At 45.8% G+C, this 16,995-nt stretch overlaps 1 protein-coding gene across 1 annotated transcript in view; it reads right to left on the reverse strand.

Moving 5' to 3' along the window:
• The window catches only part of DTNBP1 (dystrobrevin binding protein 1), a 145,030-nt gene that overhangs the window by 2,099 nt on the left and 125,936 nt on the right, over nt 1-16,995 (reverse strand). The window contains exon 8 of the mRNA XM_003263537.2: nt 8,186-8,341. Within this exon, the coding sequence (XP_003263585.1) occupies nt 8,186-8,341 (156 nt within the window). The remainder of the gene's footprint in view (nt 1-8,185; nt 8,342-16,995) is intronic.

Consider the following 16,995-nt stretch of genomic DNA (forward strand, 5'->3'; position numbering starts at 1 on the left):
CGAAGACCAATCTTTGCATTAAGCGATTCCCAGCTGTTTGGAGTAGGACGCTCAGCCTGTCTCAGGCCAACATTCCTGCAGCAACAGTTAGCGACCTTCCTCCCTGCCAGCCATGGCTCTGCTTCCTGCCTACAGTTGCCCTGAACCTTCCCGGCAGACACACTCCTCTAATTGCAAGTGGAGTTTCCACTGCCCTTGGAACATTTCTCAGGCCTAACGGCAGAAGGGGTTTGAACATCTGTAAGCTGCAAGAGCTCCCTGCAGTGGAAGCACAGACTAGGAGAAAACAAAACCCAGCCCGCCAGCGTCCCCATGAAACAGCACGTGCCTAGTCGGCCGACGCCCCACAGGTCTTTACTCATAGGCAAACTACCTCTATGGTCTCAGAAAACCACAAGCCACATAAGTTATCCTAGCCACGGGGATGCCTAGCAGAAGCAAATTATTTCTGGAAGGACCCTCCCTTAACCTTGGTTTATACAAAGTCAATCTCAACCCAATCTGACATTTGTAACACACATGAAATGAGCCACTCTGAGTGAAGGGCAGCAGAAACAAACATCCTCGCTGAAGAATGCGAGATGGCCATTCACACACGGCAGTCACAGGAAAGGTGAAGTCAAAAACAAGGTGTCAAAAATAAGGACAGACATTTGAAAGAAGAGACTGAAATCTCAAACTCGGGGCACAGTCACAGCCCAATAGAAAATTCATTAATAAACTAGAAGGCAGGATGAGTAAATCTGCCATAATGCAGCACAGAAGAACAAAGAAAGGAAATACAAGAGAGCATAAGAGGTACGAAAGACGCAGAAGCGTAGCATCTGGTCACGTTTCCCCAAAGCCAAGAGGAGGAGAGAACTCTATTCAAAGAAGCTGATGATTTTCCCGAATCGATGAAAGACCTCAGGACCCAGATTTAAAAAGCAAAACATTCCAAGCGAGATCAAAGCAATCCTCACCTATATCAATTGCTTTGAAGTTGAAGAACATCAAAGACAAAGGCTCTCTAAAAGGCAGCCAGAGAGAGGGGGCAGGTTAAGAAAGAGAAGGAAATAATTAGGATGACAGGCAACTTCTGAACAACAATAATAAAAGCCAGAGGACTGTGGAGTAAGTTCAAAGAGGAGAGAGAAATGTCATCTCTAAAATCGTGTAACATTAGGTATCACTTAAGATCCAGGAGAAAAGCAGAGATCAAGAAGAAACACGTCATCATGAGCCTGCTCTCGCTAGAGGCATAGCGAAGGAAGGGCTGAGTGCAAGAAAGCATGTTAAGCAAAGAGACCTGTGAGTGTGTGAGTTAATGTAAAACCTGGAATGGAACAGTCATAACGAAGAGTCACCAGGGCCAAATTACCCTCCTGAACAAAGACGGGGGCGGAGAGGAGGGTGCTCAGAGCCACAGTGACGTGAGATTGCGGCTTCATCTGGGAGGAAAGTGAGTCTCATTATCTTCAGGCTCAGAAAATCACTGAAGTTCAGCACTCGAATGAGAGGTAAGAGTAATTCCTGTTTTCAGTTGGGGAAAAGTGTTATGGTTTAGATGGTCCCATGCTTGGCAGCAGCATCTCCGCCAACTGAGCCAGCCTGCTGTGCCTCGGACTTGGCCAGGGGTTGGGTGCAGCCACACAGGGACAGCAGTTCACTGGGCTGGATCTTCAGGGCTGAGTGGTCAGGGGAATTTGAAGGCGCGTTGGTCAGGCTTGTTCTTTTTGGGGGCACACTTCTGAGGGTTTCCTTTCTGACCTATGGAAGCCTTTTGCCAAGGCCTTTCTGTCTTTTAGATTTTGGCTTCTGACTTCAGTTTTGAAAGTTTTGTCTGTGCCATCTTCTTGAAAAGGGCAGGAGTATAACTTAAAACAGGAGAGAAAAAATTGGACTAAGAAGCATAGGAAAAGCTTTCAGGAAAATTCTGTAGCAACAAATAAGACGGTAATGGGTGTGTCAGTGGTCACAGGAAATGTCAATGAGCCAAACTTGCCAGTTAAGAGATTATACAACTGAACTAAAATAAAATCCAGCTACCTTCTGTTTACAGGAGACAAACATGAAAATGTTTCTTAAAAAATGAAAAGATATAATGAGCAAATAAGAAGAAAGCTGATACAGCTATATTAATATCAAAATAGATTTTAATGGGAAACAAAAGTAACATTGGGATAAAGAGTAGTGCTTAATGACTTTTAAATGGTTCAATTCACCAGGAAGATAAAGTAAAAAAATGGCAGAATGACAATGAAAACATAATATCCATAATCTTGGGGGCATATCACTATACCTATTTGATGACTGACATCAGCAGTCCCAAAGTTAGAGAAATCGAAATCCCATTCTCGAATCACAATGAAATTTAGTTAGAAATTGGTAACCGCTAGGAAGACTTTCACACATCTAATTATTTTTAAAAAACATTTATAAACAGTTCACAAATCAAATATGAAATGCTAATGATAAAATTTACCCAGAAATTATGAATGTCAAAATTTGTAGGATTCAGCTAAAATGGTACCCCTGCAAGAAATCCATAGCTTTGAATGCCTTACTGGAGAGGAAAGCTGAAAATCAAGCCTGAATATTCAACTTGGGTTAGAAAAAAACAATCACCCAAAGAAAGTAAAACTGAAGAGAAGTTAAGGAAACAGTAGAAAGAACAAAGAAGCTGGTTCTTTAGGGGAAAAAAGCTTAAAAATGGTTATGTTCTGGGTAAGACTCATCATAAATAGAGATGAAAGGAATAAAAGGCACATAAACAATTTTAAAAATGCAAAAGCAAACCTAATGAGGAACACAGCTAAGGGGGAGACGCGCACCATGGGCAACGTTATGCTGACATATCTGACAACTGAAGACAATTCCATGGAAAACTTGCCAAAATTAACGAGAAATAGTGAATCTCTGTAACTATGAGAAAAAAAGAATAGCTCTTCAAATAGAGTAGTCACTGGTATCAGCATCGGAGGCAAGTTCTACCCAACACTCAGGAATGCATGAGACACGTGCACTTGCAGAAAGATCCAATACCACTAAGAGGCCCAGTGTGTCTCCGTCCAGAAACTTACTGCAATTCTGCTCAAACTGTAGACAAGGTTCTTCAACAAACTTGAAACTGTGACATTTATACCAAAGGACAAGACCCCAAGAAGAGTCATGGCAACTATGAAGAAAATAAATGCATGCAGACGTGCAGGGCAGGTCAGGAATGGCTCCAGCGGACTCAGGCTTCACTAGAAAACATTTTCTTAGCCCCCGCACTCCTGACACTTTGCGCCAGATCGTTCTTGGTTGTGGGGTGTCCTGGGTAGTGGTGGGGTGTTTAACTGCATCCCTGGCCTCTGCCCACTAGATGCCAGTAGCACACCCTTACCCCAGGCATGACAAGCAAAATGGGTCTCCAGACATTGCCAAATGCCCCCTCGGGGGCAAAAGTGTCCCCAGCTGAGAACCAACACTTGATGACTAAGTATACCACAGTATGGTTTTGGCTCAGGGATGGGCGGCAGAAGAACGGAGCTGAAAAGAGAGGCTTGAAGACTCCTGAATATACAGAAACTGCCAAAGGTGTCATTTCATTCCAACAGATTAGCAAAAATTTAAAAATCTGATGCTGCCAAGTGCTGGCAAAGATGTAATCAGAATGTGCATACGTGGCTGGGGAGACTGTAAACTGGTGGAAATGTTGAGGCAAGAAATTTGACAGCATGTAGTAAAATGAAAGAGCCATGTCATTGTGACCAGTAACTCCTCTCCTAGTTATATACCCTAAAGAAATGGTTCCCAAAGTGTGGTCCCCTCAGCATCACCTGGGAACTTGGTTATAATGCAAATCCTCAGGCCCTACCTCACACCTGCAGTGGGCCCAGGAATCCATGTTTGAACAGCCCTCCAGGGGACTGTGAGGCTGCTCAAGTCTGAGAACAGCTGGCCTTAAAGCAACTCTTACGTATATGTACAGAGAGAGGAATTATAAGAATGTCCAAAGCCGGGTGTGGTGGCTCACACCTGTAATCCCAGCACTCTGGGAGGCCCAGGTGGGAGGATCACTTGGGCCAAGGAGTTCAAGACCAGCCTGGGCCACATAGTGAGACCCTGTCTCTCCAAAAAAATAAAAAAGTAGCCTGGCATGGTGGCGCACACCTGTAGTCCCAGGTACTCGGGAATCTGAGGTGGGAGAACCACTTGAACCCAGGAGTGTCAGACTGCAGTGAGCTATGATCATGCCACTGCACCCCAGCCTGGGTGACAGAGTGAGACTCCATCCTAAAACAAACAAAAGTCCATGCCAGCATTGTTTTTATTAAATAAGAAAACCGGAAACACCATCAATACATCAATGAATAAATTATTTTTATTCAATGGAAATAAATATTTAAGAATGGAAATCCAATTAGAGGTGAATGTATCAGTATGGATGATTCTCAAAATCATAGCACTTAGGTGCACTTTTGCCTGTTAATTCTATCTTTTCTAACTTTATTGTAATTTTATCATTAGCCCCAAACCTCGTTCTCTTCGCAGGGCGCTGGGTCCATGCTGGAGCATCCCAGAGCTGATCAATCCCTCTGGAAAGCAGGGGCACCCCTGGCTCCATAGGATTCCATTTTGCTGAACTACTGGTTCAGAGACACAAGAGCCTGAAATCTATGGGAATACAGAGCCAGAAAACCCAGGCACAGACCAGGACATCTCCGAGGTGATTTATTAATAAGTAACTGCAGGATACCCTGACACTCAGCAATAAAATCAAAGCAATAAAAATGCTTTTCTAAGAAAATGGCAGTCATGTAAGGCAGAAGATCAAACCTGGGCTAGGGTCTTACAAAACATCTAATTATGTCCTAACGGCATGGAGAGGCCTGTGGGGCACGTGGTGGGGCCCAGGCCCCCTCTGCTGCTCAGCCCTCCCGGTACTGCCTTCAGTCCTCAAGCCTGACAGCCTCTGTGCTTGGGGGGGCCACCTGGCCTCAGCACCATCCAAGTGGGCACAGATGTGCCTTCACCCGTTCGTCTGATGATTCTCTGGATAAAACTTTCCATGGCCTTGTCTTAATTAAGAAATGATGCTTCTGAAAGTGAAATTCCAACTGCTATTTCTGATTTAGTGGAATGAGTCCAAAACACCATGTTCACTGTAGAGTTTTTTAAATTTTGATTGATTCTCCTACATTAATACTAATCCTTGGAGATGAAGATTCCTCCCTAAGAAAGGTGCTGTGGCTCGTCAGGCTGGGAAGTCTGAGCCGGCTCTGCACAGCCCTGTGATGAGATGCCCGATTCCCGTGTGTGGCTGTCTCTCAGCTCTACTCAAGAGAAAGCTAAAAAGCCCAGGGCCTCCAGTTTTCTTCTTCAAAGCTTTCAAAACCATATATTGGCAACATGTGCCTAATTTTTACCTTAAAAAAATGAGCCCAACATTTCCTTGAAACTTAATCTTTGAGATACTCAAAACCACAAAAATTTAACCACTTCATATTTCCTTGCAGGTATTTCAAGCAGGTATCTGCTAGATGCGTCCTCTGCCAGCCTGGTGCCTTGCTAGCTGTGGAGGAACTCCAGTATGTGCCTGTCCCAGTCACCAGGGGCTGGCCATCAACAGAAGCTGCTCCTTCCAAGCCAGCCACGCGTCTACTACTTCATCGTTCTCTCGGGGGTGCGTCCATGGCTCTCCCTATAATGGGAGCTTCCTGAGAGGCACTTTCATTTCTCTGTGCTTCCTCTGGGCTCACCAGCAAGTGCTAAACTGAAGGAAGATAGAGTTAAGTTGTTGAGCAATCAGAGTTTCTATGACTGTCCATCATCACTGCATCTCTTCTATGACATGAGACATTGGTGTGATGTGTCATTATGTTCAAATGTGTGGGTCAGCCAGCGTGTATCTGTATGGACTGAATGTGTCCCCCTAAAATTTGTATGTTGCAACCCTAACCCCCAATATGAGGATATTTGGAGTTGAGGCCTTTGGGAGGTAATTAAGTTAGATGAGGTCAGATGGACATGGCCCCTGTGGTTGAGATTAGCCCTAATACCAAGAGACAGCAGAGAGCTCCACCCTACTGTTGGCCAAGTGCACACATAGGGAGAAGGGGGCCGTCTATAAGCCAGGAAGAGAGCCCTCACCAGAAACCGATCACGCCAGCACACTGATCTTGGATCTGAGGCCTCCAGAACTGAGGGAAAATAAATGTCTGCTGTTAAAGTCACCCAGTCCATATTGTTTTGTTATGGCAGCCGGGGTAAGACAGTGTCCTTCTCAGTTTCTACCCATAACAGGATAAAAACCCCTGGAGCAAACCCTCTCCTTCCTCCCAAAGGAGCCACGGGAAGCCACTCTCTACAATCTGCAGAACATGGAAGCACCAGAATCCTGCATGTACACTCGGAGGAAACGCACGGAGGACAAATGCAGGGTCGCGTGTTACAAGAATGGCGAAGGCTGACTCCAGAAAATGCTGTTAAGCTTCAAATCTATACTGTGCATTGGAAGGTAAACAAGCATCATCCACACAACTAACTGACTGCATTCACCAGCACACTCTGAGGTCTTCAGCTACTGCTATTAATCTATTTTTCTCAACATTATTTTCTTTCCTCATTCTTGGATTTCTTTTTATTTATTTATTTTTTGAGATGGAGTCTCGCTCTGTCGCCAGGCTGGAGTGCAGTGGTGCAATCTCAGCTCACTGCAACCTCTGCCTCCCGGGTTCAAGCGATTCTCAGCCTCCTGAGTAGCTGGGACTACAGGCACGTGTCACCACGCCCAGCTAATTTTCGTATTTTTAGTAGAGATGGGGTTTCACCATGCTGGCCAGGATGGTCTCCATCTCTTGACCTCGTGATCCACCCACCTCGGCCTGGGATTACAGGTGTGCGCCACTGCGCCTGGCCTCATTCTTGGATTTCTTTAACCTCTCCTTGGAGGGGACACAGAACTGGATGACAAGGAAGAAACACTGCTGGGGCATGTGGTTGGGGGCAGGATAGAGAGAACAAAGGCCAGGGCCAGGCAAGCCTGGGGAAAGGATGAAGGCTGAGATTTGGGGGGTGAGAGAGGTGTCCAGGAGGTGATGAGATATTCAGGAGAACAGGAGGGCAGGAAAATGGGAAGGTTTGGACGGGTCTCCTCGCTGCCCGGGGTCTGGTACTGCCTATGTGGCGCAGGCTGGAGGGAAAATGTAAGCTGCCTGGCGCCGCTGCCCTGCCCACCCTGGCTGCACCTCTGAGTCACTCAGTTCTTCCAAAGGAAAAGCTGCGAAGAAGTTCAGTGTCTGGACTTCTAATCAGCTTGTTCCCTACAGCACTATTTACCGAGAGAAAGATTTTAAATGTTCAGCTAGGAAAACTGGTGGAATATATTAGGATACATCATGACAAAAAGATGCAGCCTTTGACACACAACCTCTCATAGTATTTTTAACGACGGGGGAAAGAGCCCTGTATAACATGAAGAAAAGTTAGAGACAAAGCCATATATATGTATGGTCCAGTCAGATAGCAGTTAGATAAGCAGACTCGACAGAGACTAGAAAGAACACACGAAAAGCAGTAACAGGGACTATTCTGTACTGGAGAATTAACGGCAATTTTTCTTTTTTCCATTTTGGTAATTTTGCAGGTTTTCTAGAAGCATAATTTGTGTTTGTAATCTTTTTTTTTTTTTTTTTTTTTTTGAGACAGTCTTACTCTGCCACCCAGGCTGGAGTGCAGTGGCACGATCTCGGCTCATGGCAACCTCCACCTCCCGGGTTCAAGCGATTCCCGTGCTTCAGCCTCCCGAGTAGCTGGGATTACAGACATGCGCCACCACGCCTGGCTAATTTTTGTATTTTAGTAGAGACAAGGTTTCACCATGTTGGCCAGGTTGGTCTCAAACTCCTGACCTTGGGTGATCTGCCTGCCTTGGCCTGCCAAAGTGCTGGGATTACAGGCGTGAGCCATCACACCTGGCTGTATCTGTAATCTTTAGAGGTATTAAAAAAATGTATTTTCAACTAAAGCCTAGACTGATAGAAGAGGCAAAATCAGGGCAAGAGAGAGGTGGCCCGATGCACACATTTTGGTTGCTGGGGTCTCATAACAGAATGGAACTTGTGAGGACTCTGCCCCATGCTCTGCTCTGGGGAGAGGGGCCCATCGCCACCCTGCACAGGCGGTGAGTCCCCGCTCCAGCAGCCCCAGCCCCACTCGCCTCGCCGCTCTGCAATCTGCAGGTAGCCAGTGGACAGGTACTGCTCCATGTCCTGCTGGAAGGCTTCCTCAAAAAACTTCTGCCGCTCCTTCAGCTTCATTTGCTGGGTGTGCTCCATTTCCAGGACCTTCTGGGCGTGCTCTGCATCTAGTTCAGCTAAGGAAACAGAATAACTGGGGTTAGGGTTTGAAAAGGGACTGAGAGAGGAAATGGGTATAACAGCTGCTCGCATCCACCCTCCAAGTGGATGGAGTCATGCCGCATTGACACACTAGGCTGGTGCCCCGACTGTGTGTACAGCTGGCCTCCTTGTCCCCCAGTCTGCTGCACTTCTTCCCCCTACCTGGGTGGTCAGGCCCTTCGTTCCACACCTTTGCATGTGCTGTTCCCTAGGCTGGAACAACCTTCCCACCCGCACCACCCATTCATCAGTCACAAACAGATGTTCACCTTCCAAGACCAGATTCTCAGGTCGTCCTTCTACTAACTCCAGTGGAATCTGCTGCTCCATACAGATGTTCCCGCATCCCTGACTTTTGTAGCTGACTTACAAAAATTGCAGTGCAATTGCTAAGGACTTGGAGTCCCTGCAAGACTGTGACCATATATGACTCATTTCAACATGCTGTCACTCAGCTCAGTGCCTGGCCCACAGTAAGCTCTCAAGGTATGTTTGTTAAAAGTATGTAACAGTGGAATACTATTTACCCTTAAAAAGGAAGGAAATTCTGACACACGCTGGATGAACCTGGAGCACATATGCTAAGTGCAGTAAGCCAGAGTCACAAAAAGGCAAATGCTGTGTGCTTCCACTCATGAGGTATCTAGAGCAGTCAGATCGATGGAGACACGAAGTGTGCTCTCAGGGCTTGGGAGAGGGCGTAGGGGCTTAGTGGCTAATGGGTACAAATTTTCAGTTTTACAAGACGAAAGACATCTGGAGATGGACAGTGGTGATGGATGCACAGCATGAATATATTTAATATCACTCAGCTGGACACTTAACGAATTCTATGTACACATAAATTGGTAAATTTTATGTGTATTTTACCACAGTAAAAAGTTGGGAACAGGGCCGGGCGTGGTGGCTCACGCCTGTAATCCCAGCACTTTGGGAGGCCGAGGCAGGCGGATCACCTGAGGTAAGGAGTTCGAGACCAGCCTGGCCAATATGGTGAAACCCCATCTCTACTAAAAATACAAAAATTAGCCAGGCATGGTGGCAGGCACCTGTAGTCCCAGCTACTCGGGAGACTGAGGCAGGAGAATCACTTGAACCCAGGAGGCAGAGGTTGCAGTGAGCCGAGATCGCGCCACTGCACTCCAGCCTGGGAGACAGAGCGAGACTCCGTCTCAAAAAAAAAAAAAAAAAAAAAAAAAGGCCGGGCGCGGTGGCTCACGCTTGTAATCCCAGCACTTTGGGAGGCTGAGGCGGGTGGATCACGAGGTCAGGAGATCGAGACCATCCTGGCTAACATGGTGAAACCCCGTCTCTACTAAAAATACAAAAAATTAGCTGGGCATGGTGGCGGGCACCTGTAGTCTCAGCTACTCGGGAGGCTGAGGCAGGAGAATGGCGCAAACCCAGGAGGCGGAGCTTGCAGTGAGCCAAGATCGCGCCACTGCACTCCAGCCTGGGTGACAGAGCGAGACTCCGTCTCAAAAAAAAAAAAAAAAAATGTTGGGAACAAAAAAAGTAAGTATGTAGCCATCATGGTGTATTACAAAGTGCTTAGTCTTGGCTTTTTACTGTTTACTGACCACACAACCTAATCAGTTAACCTTCTCATCTGAAAATTTGGGATAGAAATATTAACCCAATATTGATAGGAAAATATGAAAGGATGTGAAATAATTTTATAATTTAAGGGACCAGTGACCCTTCAAGGTAAGCCTGAGTCAGTAATAGACAAGGCAAGAACACTAACATAATCAACCTTCGCCTGCTCATTCAAGCAAGAACCCCAAATCTCCCAGCTATAAACACTTTCCAGTAGTTTAACCTTTCCTCAAGGCATGTGATATGGTTTAACTCTGTGTTCCCACCCAAATCTCATATCGAATTGTAATTCTCATCCCAGGGGAGGGAAGTGATTGGGTCATGGGCGCAGTCTCCCCCATGTTGTTCTCGTGACAGTGAGTAGTTCTCACTAGATCTGATGGTTGTATGTGTCTGACAGTTCCTCCTTCACATGCTCACACTCTCCACCTTGTGAAGGAGCCTGCTTCCCCTTCCACCATGGTCGTTAAGTTTCTTGAGGCCTCCCCAGTCATGCAGAGCTGTGAGTCAATTAAACCTCCTTTGTTTATAAATTACCTATTTTTTTTGAGACAGAGTCTTACTCTGTTCCCCAAGCTGGAGTGCAGTGACAGTGGTGCGATCTCAGTTCACTGCAAGCTCTGCCTCCTGGGTTCATGCAATTATTGTGCCTCAGCCTCCCAAGTAGCTGGGATTACAGGAGCATGCCACTATGCCCAGCTAATTTTTTGTATTTTTAGTAGAGATGGAGTTTTGCCACATTGGTCAGGCTGGTCTCAAACTCCTACCTCAAGTGATCTGCCTGCCTCGGCCTCCCAAAGTGCTGGAATTACAGGTGTGAGCCACTGCACCCAGCCTCAGGTATTTCTTTATAGCAGTGTGAATATTGACTAATGCAGCAAATTGGTACTGGAGAGAGCGGGGTACTGATACAAAGATACTTGAAAATGTGGAAGGGACTTTGGAACTGGGTTACAGGTAGATGTTGGAACAGTCTGGAGGGCTCAGAAAAAGACAGGAAGATGTGGGAAACTTTGGAACTTCCTAGGGACTTGTTGAATGGTTTCAACCAAAATGCTGATAGTGATGTGAACAATGAAGTCCAGACTGAGGTGGTCTCAGATGGAGATGAGGAACTTATTGGGAACTGGAGTAAAGGTCACTCATGCTGTGCTTTAGCAGACTGGTGGCATTTTGCCCCTGCCTTTGAGATCTGTGAACTTTGAACTTGAGAGCAATGATTAAGGGTACCTGGTGGAAGAAATTTCTAAGCAGCAAAGCATTCAAGACATGACCTGGATTATTCTGAAAGCTTTCAGTTTTATGTGTTCACAAGGAGATGGTTTGAAAATGGAGCTTATGTTTACAAGAAAAGCAAAGCATAAAAGTTTGGAAAATCTGTAGCCTGACAATGCGACAGAAAAGAAAAACCCATTTTCTGGGGCGAAATTCAAGCCAGCTGCAGAAATTTGCATAAGTAATGAGGAGTTGAATGTTAAGTGCCAAGACAATGGGGAAAATGTCTCCAGGGCATGTCAGAGATTTTGGCATCAGCCTCTCCCATCACAGGCCCAGGGGCTTAGGAGGAAAAATAGTTTTGTGGGCCAGGCCCCGGGCCCAGCTGCTCTGTGCAGCCTTGGGACATGGCACCCTGCATTCCAGCCACTCTAACTACAGCTGTGGCTAAAAGGGGCCAAGGTACAGCTTGGGCTATTGCTTTAGAGGGTGCAAGCCACAAGCCTTGGCGGCTTCCACATGGTGTTAGGCCACGGAAGTCAAGAATTGAGGTTTGGAAACCTTGGCCTAGCTCTCACAGGATGTATGGAAATGCCTGGATGTCCAGGCAGAAGTCTGCTGCGGGGACAGAGCCCTCACGGCGATTAGGGCAGTGCAAATGGTAAATGTGGGGTTGCTGCCCCCCCACAGAGTCCCCACTGGGGCACTGCCTAGTGAAGCTGTGAGAAGAGGGCCACTGCCCTCCAGAGCCCAGAATGGTAGATCCACTGACAGCTTGCACCATGAACCTGGAAAAGATGCAAGCATTCAATGCCAACCCGTGAAGGAGCTGCCCAAGTCCATGGGAGCCACCCCTGTAACCTGGAAGTAAGGCATGAAGTCAAAGGAGATTATTTTGGAGCTTTAAGATTTAGTGACTGCCCTGCTGGATTTCACACTTGCTTGGGACCTGTAGACCCTTTGTTTTGGCCAATTTCTCCCATTTGGAATGGGAACATTGATCCAATGCCTGTACACCCATTGTATCTTGGAAGTAACTAACTTGCTTTTGACTTTATGGGCTCCTAGGCCAGACACTTGCCTTGTGTCACATGAGACTTTGGACTTAAGACTTTTGGCTTAGGCCGGGCGTGGTGGCTCACACCTGTAATCCCAACACTTTGGGAGATCAAAGCGGACAGATCACAAGGTCAGGAGTTCAAGACCAGCCTGGCCAACATGGTGAAATGCCATCTCTACTAAAAATACAAAAAAAATTGGCTGGACATGGTGGTGCATGCCTGTAATCCCAGCTACTTGGGAGGCTGAGGCAGGAGAATTGCTTGAACCAGGACCTGGTAGGCAGAGGTTGCAGTGAGCCGAGATCACGCCACTGTACTCCAGCCTGGGCGACAGAGCAAGACTGCATCTCAAAAAAAAAAATAAGACTTTTGGGTTAATGCTGGAATGAGTTAAGACTTTGAGAGACTGTTGGGAAAGCATGATTGGTTTTGAAATGTGAAAAGACATGAGATTTGGGAGGGGACTGGGATGGAATAATATAGTTTGGCTCTGTGTCCCCACCCAAATCTCATCTCAAATTGTAATCACTCCACGCTGAGGGAGGGAGGTAATTGGATCCTGGAGGCAGTTTCTCCCATGCTGTTCTTGTGATAATAACTAGTTCTCATGAGATCTGATGGTTTTGTATTTGACAGTTCCTCCACATGCTCACACTCTCTCCTGCTGCCTTGTGAAGAAGATGCCTGCTTCCCCTTCTGCCATGATTGTAACGTTGCTGAGGCCTCCCCAGCTATGCAGAACTGTGAGTCAATTAAACCTCCTTTGTTTATAAATTACCCCTCTCAGCTATTTCTTTATAGCTGTGTGAAAATGGACTAATACAGCATGCACAGAGAATACAAAAAATGAAATCAGGGTCAGACATTTACCATTTTTGACCTGGTACATGGGTTAAGGGTTATTTCTAAACTTGCTTTTAGATCTTAAATCCTTTGTACTTCACAGGGGTGCAGGCAGAATCCTAAGGTGGCTCTGAGACCTGCTCCCTGGTGTACCTGCCCTGCACTCCCTAGGCCTGGGGCTGGGATGGATTTTACCCTGTGCCTAGGTGATGTCCATGGCACAGCTGACTCCTTAAAGGGGGAACATCTGGGTGAGCCTGGCCTAGCTAGGCTTGTGAAGGGCATTGGGCCTTCTTGGAGAAAAATGGGAAGTGTGACAGGGATTTGACACATGGCCATTATCTGTTGCTGGCTTGGAGGATGAAGGGTGCCACGTGTAAAGGAATGTGCGTGGCATCCCAGGGCTGAGAGCAGCCCCGGGCTGACAGCAGGTGAAAGAAAAGGGGCCTCCATCCCACAATCACTAGGAGCCTGAACTCTCTGGCAATGACCTGAAAGGCCCTCACACAGATTCTTCTCCAGTGCCTCCAGAAAAAAACGCAGCTCTGCGACCCCTGATCTCAGCCTCATGGAATACTGGGCAGAGAACCCAGTCACACCTTGCCTAGACTTCTGCCCTACAAACTGGAAGCTGATAAATTTGTTTCATTTTAAACTGTTATGTTTGTGGTTATCTATTACACAGCAATATGGGCTTACTCCAAACAGGCTGTCTGTATGAATTCAGGTCCCTGACCAAATCCGGCTGACTGTAAAAATGAAAAAGGACAACCTGAGTGCCTTACCTTACGTAAATATTTCCTAACTCCTACCCTGTGTCTGTGGCAGACACCCTGCTCCGCTGAGTTTGGGTGCTATTACTCCAGAAAATCTAGTCATCTGCAGAACGTTTCAGCTACCTTCTGTCCTGGGATATACTGTAACAAACCATTTCACCCAAGGCATTGTTCCCTCTGGTTCAGCTCAGGGGAGTATCAACATCTTAGGGGTGTTATCAAGATTGTTAACAAGACAAACGCAGCAGCTCTTACAATGGACAATGGTCAAAGAGGTCCATTATCTGCCTTAGTCCCCGCCCACCCCCACATTCCCAGCACCACACTCTCAACTCCCGAGTCCAGCAAGCTGGTATGCATGGCAGACCTTAAACCCAGTGATGGAGTTTATCGTCTCAAATCACGTACAGTGTCTAATACTTAGAATACTGTGGGCTTTCTTCTTATATTCTGATCTACATACATGCAAGAAACACAAACTAATGCTAACCAAAGCAACACAGGAAAAGTAAATGTTTCTAATTAGCATGTAATCACATGTATAATATTTCCTCTGTGCATTCTGCTCATACTGTTGCCAGTACTGGGTGCCTTCTCTCCATTTCCCGCTACCCTCATCTCACATATGTGTTTATGTGGAGATGGTCTGCCACAGTGGGAAGAGCTTCTTGTGCTCACAGGTTTTGGGTTGGGCCCAACTCGGGTCCTACACTCCTAGCGTCTCTCGGCACAGCCCTCTGGTCTATCTCTACGTTCAGCTGCAGCTATGGAGGCCAGTTCTGTGTGCGCTCATTGGGATGCACAGAGGGTCCCACCTCACAGCCATGCCTGTGTGGCTGTTTTTCTGGTCAGAGTATTCTCTGAATCTCAGGGAACCCAGCCAGCACAGCCCAGAAGTTTTGTGGAATTAAGGCAGCTCTCAACCAATAGGTGGCAGAGGTCAGTGTCTCAGGACCCTGGTCTAACATCCTTTGGGTGGACGATTCTAGGAGGTGTTCTCAACACTTCTCAGAGATCTTGGTACGATGGCACATCCTCACTGGCTTTAGCAGCTTCCTGTTTTAGCTTCTTCTCCTCGCTCTCTCACTCTCCCTGTCCCTCGCTCCTGCTTTTTGGAATCACCTCCCAAAGGACCCACAGCTAAATCCTGGTCTCAGGCTCTTTTTCCACATAACTGATTTCACCAGCATTGCAACTTCTCCTCCATACAAGTGCGGTAAAAACACCTATTTTGTAAGGTTGTTGGCAGGATTAAATGAGGTAGCAAATACGAATCACCAAGCATACAGTGTTGGCCAATAGCTGGCAGCTAATATTAATACTGGCATTATTTAAACAACAGCCCCTTGAAGAGGGAGCGACAGGAAATATTACCAAGAACCAGGCCCCACTCAGATGCTTAAGAATTAGTTACCTTTCAGTACTCTTAATAAATCTGCAAGGAATTTAGAGTGTACTCATAAGAGAAAAAACTGAACTGAAGAGGACGTCTTTTCACTTGTTTCACTTCAGTTGTCAACATATCTGTTCAAATTATTCATGACTGCCAAGTGCATTAGAGTAAGTCAACCCTAAAATACATTAAGTATGCTTCAAGTACTTCAAAGTTCGGCTAATCTTCTTGTAAAAAATAATTCCAGAATAGGCAGCTCAAAACCAAAGATCAATGCAGAAATCATCAAAGGGGTTTTAATTAAAGAATATCTTGTTTTAACTGAATTAAGATTTTCTATAGATATATAACATAACATTTTTCTCAAGACTACTTCTGCTTTAAAAGTTTGATTCTTTCGTGTTGCTGAATTATTGGCCCTTCAGTTTATCTCAGTTTTTTCTATATCAGAATGAAATCCAATCATGTCTCGACCTTCACAAGGGAGGAGGGGTTAGATTAGGAAACTGAAAATGACTTTTTTTTTTTTTTTTTTTGACATGGAGGCTTGCTCTGTCGCCCAGGCTGGAGTGCAGTGGCGCGATCTCGGCTCACTGCAAGCTCTGCCTCCTGGGTTCACGCCATTCTCCTGCCTCAGCCTCCCCAGCAGCTGGGACTACAGGCGCACGCTGCCACTCCCAGCTAATTTTTTTGTATTTTTAGTAGAGACAGGGTTTCACCGTGTTAGCCAAGATGATCTCAATCTCCTGACCTCGTGATCCACCAGCCTTGGCCTCGCAAAGTGCTGGGATTACAGGTGTGAGCCACTGCGCCTGGCCTTAAGATAACATAAAAAATAGGAGAAAAAAAATCACTGTTTCAAGTTTTAAAACATGTTCCTCACTAGGTATCTGAAACATCCCCAGCTGTCCCCATCAGCTCCCCACTTCATACAGAGCCCTGTATCTCGGGGCTGAGCACTAAGCCAGCTTCACTGAGGACCCAGTATAGTTGCACCACACCAGCCACTATTCAGGATGACTATGAAAAAGCACAAAGCGGGCATTTAAAAAAGCTTTGCTGTCCAGCAGCTAAGAGACATTTGCCCTCAGCAACGTGACTGAATGAGGATGTTCTAATTGTGCTGTGTGTACTGAAATCATCAATTGGGCCTGCATCAAGAAAACAACCAAATATGGGAGAGGTGAAATGATGGGAGGATATTTGAAGGAAAAATTTCAAATCTAGAGGTTTAACAGCATCTGAATTTTAGAATAAGGACTAAAAAATCTAAATTACAGAACATTTTCTACAAGGAAAAATGACCCCTTGCTCACATTAAGATGCCATTTATTATACTGGGGAAAGCCAGACAATACAAAGATGTTAAGAACTTCAACAAATGGACTTCAGATTAAAAGAAAAAAATCAAAACGAGATGCAGTAGTTTTTCTACGATGAGTCAAGAGTAAGCATTTAATTCCATTATCACCTCAGGCCTATGTCTTTTTATTTCAGCTCCAGAACATTGCTCAAGTTTTATCTGAATGCAACTTCCACTTTAGCTACCACTATCAATTTCAAATGAGTAATTACTCAAAACAACAACAAATTCCATTACCAGTGAAGATGGAATAATCAATTCTCAATTATACGTTTTAATGGGGCATAAGGTGGCACAAGATATATGAAATTAAAAAAACAACAACTTCATTTCAGGAACAAATCCAACATATTCTACAACTAAGCCTTTTAACCGAGAT

This window comes from Nomascus leucogenys, chromosome 8, assembly GCF_006542625.1.
Source record: "Nomascus leucogenys isolate Asia chromosome 8, Asia_NLE_v1, whole genome shotgun sequence".
Lineage (NCBI taxonomy): Eukaryota > Metazoa > Chordata > Mammalia > Primates > Hylobatidae > Nomascus > Nomascus leucogenys.